Here is an 18,875-nt window from a genome sequence, read left to right on the forward strand (position 1 = left end):
TTGTCAGAAAGAGAAATTAGTATCATTTGTTTTTGAGGTCGATCCATCCTTAATTTCTTGATATTTTCTCATTTTCTTGCTCCCGGTTTTTCTTACGTTGTGTTTCTTAAAGCGTATATGAATGCGAACAAGGTACATTTGAGTGCTTTTCTCATGGCTGGATATAGAATATGTGGATAAATCGAGTAATGTCGAACTCTCTTAAATCGAGGCATGTTGTTCATAAATATCATAACAAAGCATTCTTTTTCAACTGAGCAATAGGCCTACGAAAGCCATCAACGTATTTGGAAGGACAAGAATATGACTTGTATGGGAGTATTTTCATTTTTGTACATTAATCTCGGTGTAACTCCTTTCATTGAAGCTGTTGACAAAAAAAAAAAGGCTTTGATAAAAGTGTAAAAGGGCTCATGATGAAATACTTGATGGAATGTCGTCCTAATGGACATTTTCCATCGTCAAAATGTCCTGACATGTCCCGTCAAAACGAAAGTGGTATAACATGAATCCGTGGTGGTTATCTGTGTGAAAGTTTATCTGCTTAGATGCCAAACGCTATTTATCTTCATGCTCTTATACAGGCAACAAACCCTTACTGGACATTTAGTCAGGCGTAGAGTATAAAACCATTCATGACCAGAAAAGTAATCACGCAATAGCACAAAGACTGTTATTAGACACACAAAAGGCTTTGTCATCAAATTCCCATTCGAAATGCTCGAGAAAAGAAAAAAAAAATCAGTCTCCTTCAGACTGGATGGAATTTGTGCAGATACAAAAGGAGTCCAGGATATTGGGGGGGGGGGGGGGTAGAAGGCTTAACGGTGCACTATGTATTCTTTTCTTGGGTACGTATGTGGCCCTGAAAAGGGACTTCCCACTCACATGCACTATATTCTCGCCTACATATTCTCACATAATCAACTACTCAAGAAAAAGTACGTCTGGCATCATTAGGCCTTCTCCCACGCAACGTTCTACCACCACGGAAGCCTTCAAAAATTCAAAAGGGTTGTTGCTTCCACTTGCACCAGTCAACTGGCCATGCCACCTCAATAAAGACTTGACAATTGATAATGATTGAGGGTAATCTATGGTAGAACTGTTGTAGAAAAACAACATCAAGGGAAAGAGGCGGTACATAGAAAAACCTAGGTTGCGAGACTAGACAATTCATAATAATTTGGGGTAATCTATGGTAGAATTGTTGTACAAACACAACAGCAACAATTCAGGGAAAAGGGCAGTACATATAAAAGTCTAGGTTGCGAGGTTGTTACCATCTGAAAATGTGAATACCGTGATATGCCCCCCCCCCCATGCCACCTCAACGAGACTAGACAATTCATAATAATTGGGGTAATCTATGGTAGAATTGTTGTAGAAACAGCAATTCAGGGAAAAGGACAGTAATTATAGAAGTCTATGTTGCGAGGTTGTTACCATCTGAAAATGTGAATGCCGCGATATTCGCAATAAGGAGCAAAGCTGGGGGCCTTTCTGTCAAACAAATAGAAATATCTTCCACCCAAATGTCGTCATAGATTGACGCAGGAGAGATTTTCTTCGCTGTGCATTATGGCTCTTTGTTTGGCTTTGTTCACTGGGACATTCAGGTCCCCGAGCACATCAAAGTGGTACTCTTTTTTTTTTCTGAAATGTATCTTATTTTCACAAAAAGTGTGGACGTGACAAAGCTGACAGTTGTTTTGTCGCTGACATAGTTACTCATACGCTCACCACCACTGAGCCACACAGGAATGAAACAGCATAACACAGTCCATGTTTACAGTTGATCACTTTCCTGCCGGGTTTATTGTTAGAGGTTTTTGTTTTTTGTTTGGTTTTTTCTTCTTCGTCGTACAGCTGTATGTTGAGACGTCCTCAGCTACACACAAGCTTTGTCCTTGTCTTCCTCGTTTGAGAAAATTCTTAATTCGACCTCTTTTATATGGTTTGGGACATTTCTCAGATTTGCATGTCGGCTATTTCATGTGCTTATTAACTATACATTCTAAACATAACAAGGAACTCCGAGACCTACCAGAAAGGCATATGAAAACAAAGTATACTTGAGTGACCTGCACCTCGTCATAATTAATGTTTATGCATGTTTCAATCACATTTCGTCACTGAAATTCTATGAAATCCCACAAACATAAGGGAAAGATGCTGAAGATTTAAATAAGTTTCAAGTTCAATGAGCGATACCCGAAATTTGCAGCTATCGTCGTCAAACACGAACGATGCGGAATGGTTGTTCGCTAAGGAAGGGGCCCGCACCTCGTCACCCTGCGCTTCCATAGACAAAGCGCGGGTGATCGCGGGTGATGATACTGATAATACGTATTTCTTACATGAATGAAAGATTTTCAAGAAAAACTGTTTGGTTTTCACCTCAGTTTGCTTGGTTGTCGTAACCCTGCAAAGTTTCAAGCGTACTGAACACAGTTCAGTGCGCTTGTAGCAATTTTACGCAGGGTGACGAAAATAGGGCCCCTGACAACGTGCGGGTACCTCACTATGTACAGTCTGAATATAAAGTGTTGAATCAGTTTTGTAGTAGTCGTGCATTTAGTACGAAGAAAGTCTGGATTTGGGTATTTGTCTCTATTTACCGCTGAGTGCCAACGAACGCAAGGCTGAAGGCTAGGGAATGTTATTATTTTCGGACTAACAATAACATAACCCTGCAAAGGTCACTTTGTGTGGTGTGGTGTGGTGTGGTGTGGTATGGTGTGGTGTGGTGTGGTATGTGTGTGTGTGTGTGTGTGCGTGCGTAAAAGAGTGTGTGTTCTAATTCGCATTTAATAATAAGCCTTTTTTCTTCACTCTGTAGAGTAAGCGGCTCTACTTCTCCTTCCTCTTCTTCTTCTTCTCCTTTTTCTTTTCCTTCTTTCTCTTTTCTTTTTCTTCCTCATCTCCTTCTTCTTCTTCTTCTTCTTTTCTTATTTATCCGAAATAAAAAGACTCAGCCATGATAATTGTGTATACCTATCGTGCACCTTCAATGATTATATAACCGCTAAGCTCAAAACTCAGAAAAAGTCGCACATCAGCCAATGAACCATGAACCAACATGAACCAATGTCCCCTGAGATGACCGCCTCAAATTCTGAAGTTTGTGTTATCTTTGAGAGCAGTCTTTTCTCTAGCACTTTCTATAGTAGCATGTGATTAGCGGCTTATTCTTTTTTTACCCCAGGCAGACGCTGTTTCCACTGTAAAATAGAACGTGTCTTTGTTAATACATCTGCACAGCAGGCTTGAGTGGCCCTAGTCTTAGGTCCTCTCCATTTTCTCTCTTTTTTCTCCCTTTTTTCTCCCTTTCTTTTCTTTTTTCTTTCCTTTTCTTTTTAGGCTTGAGTGTGGCCCTAGTCTTAAGTCCTCTTCATTTTCTCCCTTTTTTCTCCCTTTCTTCTCCCTTTTCTTTTCTCATTGTGGAAGCTAGGTCTCACAGAGGATTTAACTTGGTTGAGCAACCCAGATTTCTCACAGTGGAGAGTAATTTACATTGTGCGAATGAGTTTAATGGATTAGTGGTGGGTATTTTACGGCACGTTTATCACAATGTGATTGTTTACAGTAATGAGGGATATTGTCATAGTCTTAAATTCGAGCGTTGTTTTAGGACCGCGTACGGTACGATCAACATATTTTCACGTTTCTAGCAAGAATGAGAACTTGACTTACCTCTTTGAGAAAGCAAGAGAACTTTAATGAAATTTTGTGGAATATTCTTTATATTTTCTTACATCATTTTCCATATGTCACGTCACTAACTGCTGTATGTCTTCTCATCCACCGATGATGGCAGCACCGAAATTCAAAGATTTAGACGTTTCCAACGGATTGTCTTATTTAACTCAAACATTCGCTGATGCATGTGTTCGACTTATGTTGTTGTATTCACTTCATCGACATTTTATATTTGGGTTTCATTTTCCTTTGAACGCCTATGTGTTATTCCATTGAAATTGCTGGCATTATGATTGTAGAGGTTTACTAAAGAAAATCGAAGAAGAATGTGTTTTAAGTGCAGCAGAACTGAAATAAACATAATGCAACTGATTAACAAATTGCCCTACATCGACATATAAATAAGCAGTGAATTGATCAACGTATAGTATAGTCATGACAAAAGATATCATGGACATGCATGCTCGTTTGTCATGGCTACTACTAAAACACTGATCAATCCAATACTTATTTATGTCGATGCGGAGCAACTTGTTAATCAGTTGCATTTAAAACAACTCGAGCGAAGATTTTCATAGATTATGAATGATATAAACATAGGCCCGAATTCTCAAAGCTGGAATAACTATTCCGCGGAATAGTTATTCCGGGGAATAAGTTATTCCACCTTTGACTAATAGATTCCGGGGAATAAGTTATTCCACCTTTGACTAATAGATTCCGGGGAATAAGTTATTCCACCTTTGACTAATAGATTCCGGGGAATAAATCGCGTCATTTTACGTCACCAGGGCCTGATTTGCATAAGAGGCGTAATAAATCGGCGGAATAAGGGTGTAATAAAGTTATTCCACCTTTGAGAATTCGGGCCATAGTGGTTAACCATGCCGAGTGCTTACATTGACTAGGCTTTCTTCCATCCGCTCTGTCAAAATTACCGATAGACAGCAAACAATGAAGATAAAATCTATAGAGATCTAGGATACAAGATACAGTATATTTATAACCATGATAAATGGGAGCCGTCTGCAGCTTTGCATGCTAATTCGTGCTCTCTCTGTGTGGCTGTACGTACCATGGACCTACAACGACATGTACAATAATGGTGAGCATAATTCGTCGCTCGTAAATTACACCTATTCACGGTATCCAATACGTGCATCCATTCTAATGTGTTTTACACAAGCACCTTGAAGGACAGACATAAAGAAAAAAAAAAAGCTTGATCCACAACTCACACGGATTGTATAATAATATCATGATATCTTATTTGCCATCCTCGCAACAGAGGACCCAGGTCCACCAAGTCTTAGCAGGAGCTCTGCTTTTTGAACGCGCGATAAAGGCCCAGCACCTGAGCCCAAGTGACTGTCTCGTTTTGAATGTATACTGATTGTCTAACCATTTGATTCTTTCTTTTTTTTTTCGTCATCTCTGTATTTTGGATTGCCCGTTAATAGATGGCGCGATTCTGAAAGCTGCTGGCCAGTTTAGCAGTCAAATAAAAATACATGTATGTTCAGGGAGAAACCTCGGAATTCAGGCGTGAAAAAGAGTAAAATCTCGAATTCTCACTGGCTGTACGCCGACTCGTAGGAAGGTGCACTCCATGTCGATGGCTCTTGTTCTTGAGGCCTCTATAGCTCTATTATAGATAGCAAAGAATATGTTATTGGTTTATTTCTTGATTTAAGTAAAGCTGTTGATGTGTTTAGGATCATTAGACATCTTCAGATGATCTTTGAAGGTGGAGGTTTGCATGGTGGTGTCGATAACGGATATTGGGTTTGCTGTTCACGATGTGGTAGTCCTGAAAAGGACTGTTGGAAGAGGAGATAGTAGATAATTGATGAGGGAGAAGCGATAAAGAGAGTGAGTGAGAGTAGAGGTATTCTTTCTTGGAAACGTGAGAGTCCTGAAAAGGACTGTGAACCAGAAGCGAGAGTAATGAGAGCGAAGAGAGAGGGTTCGATGTTTCAGACAGCTCGACTGTCATTCCTCAGGAGGACGCTCGTATTTCAGCTGTATGAATGTAAAACTTGTCTTAAAACCACCCAAAATTGAAAAAAAAAAAAAAAACGTTTACTGTGATATATCTTGGTATGGAAACATGCTTTTACTTGTATTAGCTAAAAAACAAAAAATTTCTGAATGTCTATAACATCCACGAAATATTGTAAGGGGATGATACCATATACTCACTAATTTGAGTATTCATAAGGACTGGTCAAGAAATATTTTCCAACAAAATGTGAAATTTTAAAGTGTCATATCTTCCTTATTTACAATCCGATTTTTGTCATTTTTGTATTATTCTGCGCGGAATATTTCTCTTTCTTTTGAAATTTATTCCATTTTTAGGGTGATTTTTTCTTGAATGGTTTCTAACGCGCGTATAAAGCTCATCCTGTCAGCTTGTCTTCTTCCCGTTGATGACTTTGTATAAATACAGCTTTTATCTATGTTATCTGTTCTCTATGATTGTTGTCTTTGTGTTTGTGTTTTATTTTTTGAGTTTTATTTATGATATTTTTGTACTTCCGAGTTTAATGTGTCCTATACTTTTAGTTTTTTGTTGATCCTGTATCTTTGTATTTATGGTATTTTTTATGATGAATGAAATAAACCGAAACTGGAAGTGAAACACACACACACACACACACACAAACACAATTTTCAGTGTTTTTCAGTACACACAGAGACACACACACACACATGCACACACACGTACACGTGAATGGTGTAAACAAAGGACTATGTGCAGAAACGTACATGTAGATGACTTGTTCCAGACCGGTACTTGTCTTGACAAAAGAAATGTATTTTCACATCACAACTGATTTTTTGTTCAATAAATTTGTAGAGACTTGTGTACATTCAAGCTTAGAACACATGAGTGTGCAAACCTAAAGGAGAATAAGGAAGCGAGGACACATACACACACGTACATGTGCATGACATGGTGTAAAACAAAGGACTATGTGCAGTAACGTACATGCATGATGACTTATTCCAGAGCGGTACCTGACAAAAGAAATATATTTCCACATCATAACTGATTTTTTTTTTTGATAAATTTGTTGAAAATGGTATGTCAAAGTTTGAAAAAGACTAGGATTTTGCGCCCGTTTTTAATACCTTCTTATATCACATGAGTGTGCAAACCTCTAAGAACAATGGACACTGGGAGGCGAGGATACATACAGCCCTAACTCTTCCAGGGAACTGAGGACAAAATAATGTATAAACCTTCCTATGGAACTGAGGGAACATAATTGCGCTAACCTCCCCGGGGCACCGTGGAAATAATATTATACTTCACTAATTTCGTACAGGAAACCAAGGGCACATAGTTATTGTGTTACCACATTTTGTTTCCTCTTTTCAATGGGAAGGTGAATGCAGTATATGCAAGAGATTAGTATCCCAGATAACAATTTCCGTAAGTTCTCGTAACATTCCAAGTTCGTTATTTGGACATTTTGTTAAAACGTTTTCAGAACGTCTTTTTGTGGAAGATTTTCGACGTATTAAAAACATTCAAAATGGACGTTAAAAAAACATAAAACCTTTCAAAATTTTTAAGGACCTGCTCAAAACCTTTTGGACGTTATAGATGTCAGAAAACCTTTTAAGAATATTAAAATGTTTTGTGGACGTTCTGCGGACGACAGGAAAACTTTTAAAAAACCAGACCGTTCAAGAAACGCTGTAAGATTGTCTAAAAAAAGTTTTCTGACCCTTTTTAGAACGTCCAGAAAACGTTTTAAGAAACATTTCATAAAATTTTAGAAAGCTTGCAAGACAAAACGTCTTAACTTTTCAGTAATGTCTATAATTTCACATAAACGTTCTAAAAACGTTCAAAGAACCCTTATCTTTTTAATACTTAGGTTGTATTGGGCATACTAGTTGTGAGATTAAACAGGCACAATCTGGAATTAATGTATCCCAATCCTAATCTTATATAATCCTACCCTAACCTCTTCCTAATATCCTACCACCTTCACCTATACAACCTATTCCTAGCTGATGCATATGTATATCACATTCTTTTTATGCCGGCAAAAATGTTGTTATGCGTGAAGACATGGTTACGAAAATTAAATCACACATACCCTGTTTACGACTATCATGAAAATACCTCTTCATTACGAGATTTGAAATTTTGAATAAAATGCACAATAACATAAGTACAATTTTAACGCAGTTAGAGAGTTGACCCAAGCATAAATATTTCAGATTTGTCTTTTATCTATTTCCATTACTTTTCAAATTTTGAATTTTTATCTTGAATTTCCACAATCATGTATGAACATTCATGATATAGAAGCCAATAGAAGACGTTTTTAAACGCTCAATAAAGACGAAAACGTAGCAGACGTAATAAAAACGTTTTGTGGACGTTTATAAATGAAGATGACGTAGCACACATAGTAAAAACGTTTTGTAACGTCCAACGTACGGGACCTAAAAAACAAACAAACAACGTTCGTGAAACGTTATAAAACGTTATGTGTTTGTTGGAAGTGGTTGGGATAGTATGAATCCTCGCTTCCGTAGGAAACTTTGAACAGGAGTTGTCCTCTGTTCACAAGGAAATACTACCTTAAACACACATAAAGGGGTTGCTTAATCGCTGTGCCCAATCAATTGTCGAGCACCCACTTTTTGAGTATCACATCACCTCTCTTCTCCCATCTTTTCTCTAAAGTACATGGGCTCCGGCCACAATATTGAAAGGAAGCAAATATTTTACTCCTGTAAAGAGCAGATGTTGCGCGATTGAATGAACGGGTTCTAAAATGTGTTGAGGGCAATTAAAAGCATTGCACTGACAACTAAGGGGATCCCTGTTTATAGACACATTACCTCGCGGTATAACAGCGGGATGAGTGGCAGCCGCCATACGCGATAGTGAATCATTTCCTCTCCTCTTTCTCCGAGAAGGACATTGTCCCTCCTTACATGTTTCTCTTGAAGATTGAGACGCTCATGAGGGATATAAAACAAATACACACTTTATATACAGATATGGTATTACCGGACAGCATGGTAATTCCTGGTAATGGTAGATGACAATCTCTGCGTAATAATGACATTCAATACGCGCGGGTCTTCGTAGAGTAGCCTTACAGAGCGTTGTATGGGCCGACATCGCAAAAAAATGCGACACAAACATATAGAAACGCTAAGAAGTTTACATTGCAGATTAAGAAGATATCGATTTATCACATGATTTTATCATGTAAATTGTTCGAAAGGTTCATGTAAGACCTTTTACCATACAATACGAAATATGAGCCTCATGTGCCGATTTTCTCTTAGTCGTCCGCTCGGTACGAATTTGTATGGTGAATCGAGGGTATGAATTGTGTGATTCTGGTGCATGGACAAAATGTGAAAGGTGTCGATTATTCCATTACGGAAATCGTGTCCGGAATTATGATGCGATTTTACAACGCGCTAATAGATAACTTTTTTTTCAGACGGTTCAACTTGAAGTCTATTTTCCAAAAATCGGAGTGAATAATTTACATAATCTCGTAAAAAATCGTGATTTTGTAGGACTTTTTGAATAACTAGAGTTGCTTTTGGTCGAAATTTTATCCTCTGAGTACGGAATACAGAGCCACAAAAAAAATAAGCTTTTCTCGGCTCTCGCAAACTAAGAGCATTCAGAGGCATGAATAGTGACTTTCCATCGAAGTAGATCTACGTCAATTCTACCATACCCTTGGCATGCCTTGGTAGATAGTCAATTTGCTATAAATTGTCCTGGGGAAAGTTGATATTATCTATACGTCGTCACTAACTCATAGGTGTTGCTAAACCCTGGAAAGTTAATGTATAAAAAGTTATTTGTGTACATGTGTACACCTAGTATGACAAACGGCTTTAAAAGCTATAATATCTAACTCTACAATCAACATTTAATACAAAAAGCAAGATGAATGTGCCAGATTTGTTCCGCTGCAAGTCTTTGATTCTTCCGAAAAACCCCAACACTGTGTTTTCCTTTCTTCTTTCTCTATTTTGCAGAGCAACAATTAACGGAATAGCTTGCTCAGCGCTCCTCAAGAATGATTTCGTAGGTCTTGGGCAGGAGCGTGGTGATTCGATGGCCAAAGCCATAGTCTGGGACGGCGCCGGGGGGAAAGGTAACCTTGAATCGCTGGAGGACGTTCGTGAAGAAGAGAAACATTTCCATCTTGGCCAACTGCTCACCTAGACACACCCGACGAGCTGAAAACAGATTTGAAATGTCAAGACATCAGTCCCGGCGGCGACATCACTGGTGAGGACGAAACGATTACGACGTAGAGAACATAAAAGAGTTGATCGAATAAGTCATTGATCTTTGGCCAAAGCAAATTGCCATAATGTACTGTCTCTTTTCGACATTCTGAACTGAAATATACAATTAGTGCAACTAATCTTCATGACTTGATGAAACGGTTTAAAGTGCATGATAGTGTGTGTATGTGTGTGTGTGTGTGTAAGTGTGGGTTTTTTTTTATCCATAGCAGAATACTATTCAGTATGAACAATTTTATTGCTAAATACCATGTACAAAGAATCTGGAGACACTACATATCAGAGATGCTTCATTGCTCCCAAACAAAAAGAAAGATGATTAATGTCTGACATGCAAAGATTCCATAAAAGTAATGGGTGATAAATAGAAATCATGAACAGTGATGAAAATAGAAATTATGAAAAGTGATGAAATGAGCAGTGAAAGTCCTAGGCATAGACAACAACAGAACAAAAAACAAGCTATCTAAATTAAGCCCGACATTCCGGATCAAATCTTCTGTAATTAATCTGCTTGTTTGATTTGACTAGTTTTGGGGATTTGCATTGCACCGTCAAAACCAATACACGAAGAGATGGGATGAAAGCATGTATATAACCCTTCAAAAAACCAACATAATCATAGTCAGTAAAACTCACCAACACCGAACGGTAAATACGCTTCATTCTTAACGACTTCCTTGCCGTCTTCTGACAGGAAGCGCTCTGGTCGGAACACTTCCGGGTCACCCCAAATTTTTGGGTCGTGGTGGATGTAGAGTACGTTGATCCCGATGTTCGTATCCTTTGGGATGTCGTAATCGCGGACCTTCATGTCCACCGTACATCGATGTGGGACTCCACTCGGTGCAATGGGGCGGAACCGTAATACCTCCATCAGGGTGGCCTCCGTGTAAGGCATACTGGTGCGATCTTCATACTCGGGCGTCCTCGAGTTGCCAACAACGTCATTAATTTCAGATAAAATCTGCGGCGAAACAAAGTGGTGGCATTTCCACAAAAACAAAAATGTCTATATCACGCAGCAAGTACTAATGATATGATAACGCCTGTTACATGAATAAGGAAATATCTTCATGGTTGCACTTTCTCAAAGGGGAGTACTTGCATATCAGTGCAATACCAATTCCCCCTTCCAGCTAAATACTATTAAATTAGTGATAAGGTAAGAATAGTAAGGATTGAGAATTAGTTTAAGTTTAGGGTTAGGGTTAGGCTAAGCAGTAGAGTTTAGATTAGGGTTTAAACAAGGGCTTCCCCTTGTTTAAGCCCTAATCTAAGCTCTACTGCTTAGCCTAACTCTAACCCGGGGTAATGCCTCAGGAGGCAATTGACCTAGACCCAAGGAACTCCTAATGCTTCTATTCTTCTTCTTTTATTTTTTCTTCAAAGTTTGACACTTCCGACATGATACAATTTCCTCCGGCCGGTTTCAATTTTAAATGTGTAGAATTGTTGAGTGAATAAAGGAACTTTCCGAATTTTTTTCAGGACGCTGTTGCGCCCAGCAACTGATCCGTACCCCTGTAACCCTGTCTGTACCAGGGACTTTGGGGTATGCGTGCAAAGCTGTGGGGTTTTTTGAGCCAATCGGCACTCAGAGCACACAGAGGGTTAAAATTGAAATCCTCCTCCTTCCCTCTTTCAATCTGGCTTCTAATTCATGGTGTTGATCAATGTCCTCGCTCAGTAGGATCTTTCAGGAATCTCTAACGGAACGCTGACATTAAGGTCTACATAAATATTCTGTGCTGTTAAAGTGTGGACAATACATCGTACTGGTCTTACCATCAATCCTCAAAAGAAGCTCATGTTACTCCAGTGAGACAGGTGACAGCCCTAAACTTTCTCACCTTCTCTTGGATTTCAGGATACCCAGCGACGAAGAGAAATGCCCACAGCAGTGTCGTCGACGTTGTCTCCGTTCCAGCCAGGAAGAGATCGAATATCAGGGCCCATGCCTTCTCCATCCCAAACTCCGTCTTCTCCCCGGATTTCTGGGCACGCTGTACCTCCAACAGGTACATGTCGATGACGTCTCTGACGTCATTGGGGTCAAAGTTCTTCTCGTGTTCCCGGATGTCGTCTTCCAGGAACTTTTTGACTTCAAGGAGGTTTCTTCGCCGTTCGTTCATAAAGAAGACAGGCAGGGTTGACAGGACACCTGGGTCCTCGGCCACGAAGTAGTTGATCCGCCTGATCATCTCCTTGAACTTCGGATCGGAGTACTCGAAGCGGTGGCCGAAATTGATGGCGCAGATGATGTTGGAGACAGCGTTGTTGATCACGAGGGCGGGGTTAAAGGGAGAGCCGTTATAACCTGCCATGGCCTCGGCCAGAATTCGGGCCTCCTGATTGATGCTGTGCTGTAAGCTCTTCTTGCCCATGCCGAAGTTACGGAGAGCTGCCAGCCCGAATCGACGGTGGTCAACCCATTCTTGGCCATTGGAAAATATGATTCCACCTGAAATAGAAGCACGGGTCATGTGTGAACTAGAAGGGTGAGTACAGTACGGAAGGGTGAGAAGAGTACAGTTAGTCGAAACTGTGCTTACACTTTGGTCATATGCAGAGCTCACCACATTCAGCACTGTTATCAAGTATTTATCATCATCATTGTAACTACCGTCAATAGATCATTTTCATGATTACTGTCGTTTTTTTAGATCGAAAGAGGACACAATTGCTTGCTAAAGCCAAAATCAATCTCGAAAAAAAAACCCCACACATTCCGGAGAAGATAAAGGTCATACCTTTGTAGTTTGTTACAGCCTTTAACTCCCAGAATTCCTCTCTGTCACTGGTGACGTCAGCCCGTCTGACCAGAACGTCCTTCACCAACTCAAGACTGCCCAGGAACACGTAATCCTCATATCCGTCGGATAGATAGACGATGTCACCGTACCTATAGTGATGGACGGGAAAAATGCAACACTTTTCACTTTTCACAATGTTCTCGGCCTCCCCTTTGTTTTGATTTAAACCCATTACACATTCTGCTGCACATTATGTATTCACCGATGTGAACTTAGACAAACTCGTCTACTGCATTTGATAACCCGTATGTCTTGCGTGGTAGATTGTAATAGACATTGTCTTATGAATGGTGTCATGCACGGGAAATATCAATCACTCATATAATTACTGTTAATGTTTGACAATGGGCTGAGCTCATTTGCCCCCCCCCCCCCACAACAATACACTATTGACTGCTTCCCCGAGGTTCAACGCGTCTTTGATAACATCCTGTTGATTCACTTCCATCTCGGCTCACGTACCATTCTGAACTTTTCTTGCTTCCCAATGCACTTATACAAATTTGTTATCACTTACTGTCTCGCAAAAGCACAAGAGATGGGAAAAATCTGTACATGAAGGTAAAGCCGTGGTCACAACTCGCCGTACTTGCAAGTGCGTGCTGTCTACTTACAAAAACGTGGGCAAAATTTGGGGATCCGTACGTAGTAAGTACCGCCTCCGCACGAATTTTCGAGCACGCAGACACGCTGTAGCACTTTTAGGACCCGAGGAACTTTCGCTGCGTTCGGGCTACGGATTCACCCTAAGTGCGGGCAACGTACGTGCACTCTACAGCGAACGTGCGTACAACGCACTGACTCCGTGCGTTTTTTGAAATTTTCCCACCGTCACTTGCTCGGCTGACTGCACACGTAGCACGTACGTGTTGAGCACGTAATAAGTGCGCAGCCCGTGTTTATTCGACACTTCCCTGAGTTCAACTGTTCCATAGAGCACGCAGTCTGTACCGAACTTGCCGAATAAGCACCTGCTCCGCACTTAAAACGTAAGTTGTGCGCAGTGATCTCTGCAAGGTACACGAACCGAGCCGACGGACGAGTATCATCATTTTCGTCTCCAAGATGTCATGATGATGGCAATTATACATTCATACTGTTCTATTTCACCTACCGGGCAGAAATTCCCTGTAAGGATTATAGGATCGAAAAAATCGCATACACAGTAAAATGATTGTTATATCACTTGAAAAGGCTTTCAAAACTCTTTCGAATTGTGTCACAAATTGAAATAATTATGTTATAGGACCCTTCTGCATGGTAGGCGATTAGTAATATATCTATATATATGTATATACACACACTTGTATACACTTGTACCATATTTTGTGGCACATAAAACAAAGTAAAAAAACTTCTTGAAGAAGCAAAACATATAGAAATCTTGAGCTCTGAATGGTCAATGCATGAAGTGACAGGATTTTTGGAGTTTAAAAAAAAATACATTTAAGATCTGCACAAGCGTGGTTAAAAGGCATTGATCATCATTGTATATGCAGAACAGTGATAAAGTCAGTACCATTCTCTGAAATTGAGAATGTGTATATTTTGAAATTAAGGAAGGAAGAATTTTTTATGACAGTATTACCTTATATAGGACCTTAATTGCAAACGTGACACCTTTTAGTCTCAGATGAAACTGCAAACTCATAGGCCTACATTCATTGTTCTATTAATATGCTGATAAATCTAGCTAAAAATGCCTCCATGTCTGAAATGCCACCACCTCTGAAACTGGGTATAAAGATGGCAGACTTAATAACAGCAAATTATACGCATCTCACCTCAAGTGCCAATGTGTTAGGATGTTTTTATCCAAATAATGTTATACAATGTCATTGTATACCTGATATTGACATTAGCCTATTAGCCTACATCAGGTATACAATGCCATTTTATACGTGATGTAACCTAGGTCCTATACATAGAGCTGTACAGCTCTTTGGTCCTATACCTGATATAGCCTATTAACCCTTTCTCTGTCAATCAGTCAAATATGCACACATTCCACATATTTCACTTAGTTTATTTATTTCAATCTCATTTCTTTCAACAGAATATATAAAAACCTATAGACATGAAATGAATATGACACACAGAAGGTTAAACTACTATACATCCATGGAGAAGAAGTATGATTATACATCTGAAGAACCTTGGAAGGTGATCCTATAATTAGGCCTACCCTAGTAGCATCTGACGGGGAGAAAAAAAATCATCGCACTTGCACGCACTTACATCATGCGACAGAGTAGGGATACCTTACGTGAGCAGCACGTGTAATTACAGCCTCCGCAAGAGAACGTAGCAATCTCACGCAGATTGTAAGTTGTAAGCACGTACAACTCACTTACCACGTGCACAACGTACGATGCACGTAACCCCTCATTGCCAGGCGTGGCGTGCGGGCAACGTACTTACATCCTGCGCAACCGTGCGAGTGTCGTGCGTTGACGTACTTCCTCCCTGCGCTAGTCACTTCCTCCCCACGTTTTTAGAAAAAACGTGAACGCCGTGGCCTCCGCCAAGGACGTACGGACGAAAAGCACGCACGGCGAATTGTGACCAGGGCTTAACCCGTTGAGGACGGTTTGATTTTGCTACAACACGCATTTCCCATAGACACCTGCCCGAGTATACTCGGGACTCGTCCTCAACGGGACGCATTCTATCGAGCGTGACATCGTGTACGTTCATCATCTTTATAGGCAGAATGAGAAAAATTCTTCCAAACTGAATTTATTCATAATAATTTTATGTGTGTGTTGGAGGCGCATGTTAACATTATGTTTCACTCGCGTAAGAGGTTGCAGTCAGAAACAAAGATCCTATAATAGGAGATGCCCACAAATGTAGATCAAATGTCGTTAGACTGTTCCGAATCCAGTCCAGCGCAGACGCCAGATATTATGTTGGAATTTGCTTATTCATCACAACAATTTTGCTACCTACCTTCCTTTACCATAGTAAATCTGAGTATATAGGCATCGAAGGAATGATACATTGTGGGTTATTAACCTAATACAGAAAAAAAAAAAACCTTGTGAACAAAACCATGAATGCGCCATTGTTTAGTCCTCTTATTCACGAAACTTACATCTCCATCTTTCGACTCGTCCGCGCTATAACTGCCAATAAACATCTGAACATTGAGCAAGAGTTATTGTGTGACATTGCCTGAAGGTAATGAAACGCTAGGTGGCGCCATTTTGTTATTCCTACATTGACCTCCTTCGGAGAGGTCGACTGATGAACGCGAAGACGCAACTGCCGCTCTAATGTTGAGTACATGACACTGACGTCAGTGGTCCATCCACACGCATCACTTCTCCATCCACACGCATCAGTTCCTGGCCTGGAACTCGAATTTTCTGACATCTATGAGCTTTGGACCTCGGACCCCTATGTCAAGGGTCAGATTGCATTTATCTCGTCTCGGTTCCACGGCGGCGTATACTTACTCCTCGTTGAGTTTCCTGACGAGTTCGATGGGGTTCTGGAACAGACGGGCGAGAGCCGTAAGGTAGTTGAGAGGCCACGGGATCTTGATGGGCCCAGGAGGGAGGTTCAGCTGTTTCGATCGCGTCTGCTGCGGCATGATCAGCATGAGGAGGAGACTGACTACCACGCCCAAGAGTATGCTGCTGTATCCAACGTCGGAAGCGACGTCGACGAAGAAGCTGGCCATGATGTTGACAATGATTTCAAGGTTCAGTGGATGCCTGTTATAACTACTTTAGGTAGTCGCTGGAATCAACATAGACAGATTGCAAATACATGAATATAGAGATATCAACTTATAAACAGCAGCAACAGAGAGTTATTAATACACATCGATATATATTTTATCTTGGAATCTGAGGGTGAACGGAAAAGATTTAGAGAGTGAGAAGGAAGGACAAAAAAAAAAACACCGTAAGTATAGACTATAGGTTTAGAAAGGTCAGCAACATCTTCACCGCTATTATCTTCAGCTCCCTGGATAAAAATAGACAAATAATCGAGAGGGCGCTATGACATAGTGGATACGACTCACTACTCCTAATCCGGGGACCCGAGTTCGAATCCCGCCCAGTGCTTACGTCCTTGGACAAGATGTTTTTACGCACAATGTCTCTCTCGACCAAGGTGTATAGATGGGTACCTGGCAACGCTCTAGGATAATAATAACTGCAGGGCCCTCTGGTAGAGCAGTGGCAACACTGAAGAGGCTACCCAGGATAAAGAAGACCTTATTAATATCAATACGAGGACTATTGGGGGGGGGGAGGGTGGGGACGGGAACTTAGGCCATTGAAGGAATGCATCCCCTAATCTTTCTTCTTTTTTTCTTTTTTTTGATATTCCAGCATAATCGTCCTCCGCTTTACTCTCTTTCACTCCATTAGTTTGTGTTAATGCATCTCAAACGAGATTTGTGAAATTTCATGGATTTTCTTGTGAGAGAAACCTAGATTATAAACAAGTAATCAATATTACCAATGAAGAGTTTGTTTGCAAAAACCGATAAGTCCATTTTTGAAGATTTTGAAGTAAGATCTCTGTCATAAAGTACAAAATAATACCTTTTAAATGATATATTGGTCACTACATATAAAGGTACATTTTTGAAGTTATGCTCTAAAGAAGCAAAAAAAAAATCTTATTATTCTCTTTATTTTTCTTGACCTTTAATCGCAAATATCTCCATTTGGCAAATATGGACTTATCGGTTTTTGCAAACAAACTCTTCAAATATTCTATAGTATCCTTAAACATATATATCTTTTTTCTTATTGTTAAAGTGTAGAAGTAGTCATTATCATAAGTACTAACACTGGTTACCAGGAAAGACCAGCTGGTGTAGCCGAATAATAGCTATCCAACAATCTTTTACAGATGGAAAATGAAATCAAAACTTACATCATTGCAGATATTTGCATTAGTTTTACTGAAGCAAGAATAGTTCTCTTTAGCCGTATGGTTTACCATTGGCATGATTGGGAGGAGTGATCTAAGAAATTTGATAAAATATTAGGAGATATCACTATTTTTGTCAATAAACCATAACTGGAGACGGTTTATCTTAGAAACAATTTCTATTGTTCACATTTTGTATATCTTAAATACTTAACATCGATTATACTGATTAATATTGTACATTGGTTGTTTCATCCCTAACTCACATTTTAGGGCTAGTTTGAAGCACTATAATACCATTATGGTATACAGCTGGGTTTTTGTTTCATGTGTAAATGGTAAATAGTGCCTTTTGCTTCATAATAATGGTGGTGCGTTTGTTTCGAAATGACGACTTAGGGTGCTCCGAGAGTGTGTGTGCGTGTGTGTGTGTATGTGTGTACGTAGTTATTGCGGTCAACTACCAGCATATTGTACATATTGTAAGTTTGGGATCCCGCCCATTGTTAAAGGGATGGCACAGTATTGGTGTAGATGAGAATTGGGCTTTTAACTTTTTGTGAGATACCAATAAAACATTTATGATATAGTACAGAGCATATTATTTTAAGTAGTGTTAAGAGGAATACAAAGTTTATTTGATGAAAATCTGGTTTGGAATGACTGAAACATCCAAAGACAAAGTAAAACAAAGCGATCGTAATAAAGTGTGGGTCCCACACTTTATTAGAATCGCTCTTTTTTGGATATCTCAGCCATTTCAAAATCAATTTTCATCAAATAAATGTTAAATTCCTCATAGAATTACATGCTCTTTCATATTATTTCATAAGAAGTTTCTCATTATCTCACCAAAAAATGTTAGAAACCTGAAATTAAGTCTCTACCAAAACTATACGATCCCTCTAACAACAAGCTTCAAGAAGAGAATGGGGTCGTAGCATCAAGCGTATCAGTACAGTATTTGAACTTGTTAATATTCGGGTGTCACGCGCGCAATATTACTTCGCTCAATGAGCATGAACAATACCTTCGTATGATGCAGGCACTGCCACGTCATTTGACAACCGAACCCCGCCACGCTTTTATGACAGTCGCTGCATACCAGATGCCAATTAAACTTAGAGGCAGCGAAATTTT

The 18,875-nt window shown here is 39.8% G+C and overlaps 1 protein-coding gene across 1 annotated transcript; it reads right to left on the reverse strand.

Annotated features, from left to right (window-relative positions):
- Positions 1 to 8,136: 8,136 nt before the first annotated feature.
- Positions 8,137 to 12,919, reverse strand: LOC140239555 (cytochrome P450 2J4-like). The gene is made up of 4 exons (XM_072319389.1): positions 12,774 to 12,919; positions 11,874 to 12,484; positions 10,660 to 10,987; positions 8,137 to 9,948 (listed from the first exon to the last, which is right to left on the reverse strand). Exons 2-4 carry the CDS (start codon positions 12,405 to 12,407, stop codon positions 9,770 to 9,772), a joined length of 1,041 nt encoding a protein of 346 aa, XP_072175490.1. The 5' UTR covers positions 12,408 to 12,484; positions 12,774 to 12,919; the 3' UTR covers positions 8,137 to 9,769.
- Positions 12,920 to 18,875: the final 5,956 nt, after the last annotated feature.

This window comes from Diadema setosum, chromosome 16 (assembly GCF_964275005.1).
Source record: "Diadema setosum chromosome 16, eeDiaSeto1, whole genome shotgun sequence".
NCBI lineage: Eukaryota > Metazoa > Echinodermata > Echinoidea > Diadematoida > Diadematidae > Diadema > Diadema setosum.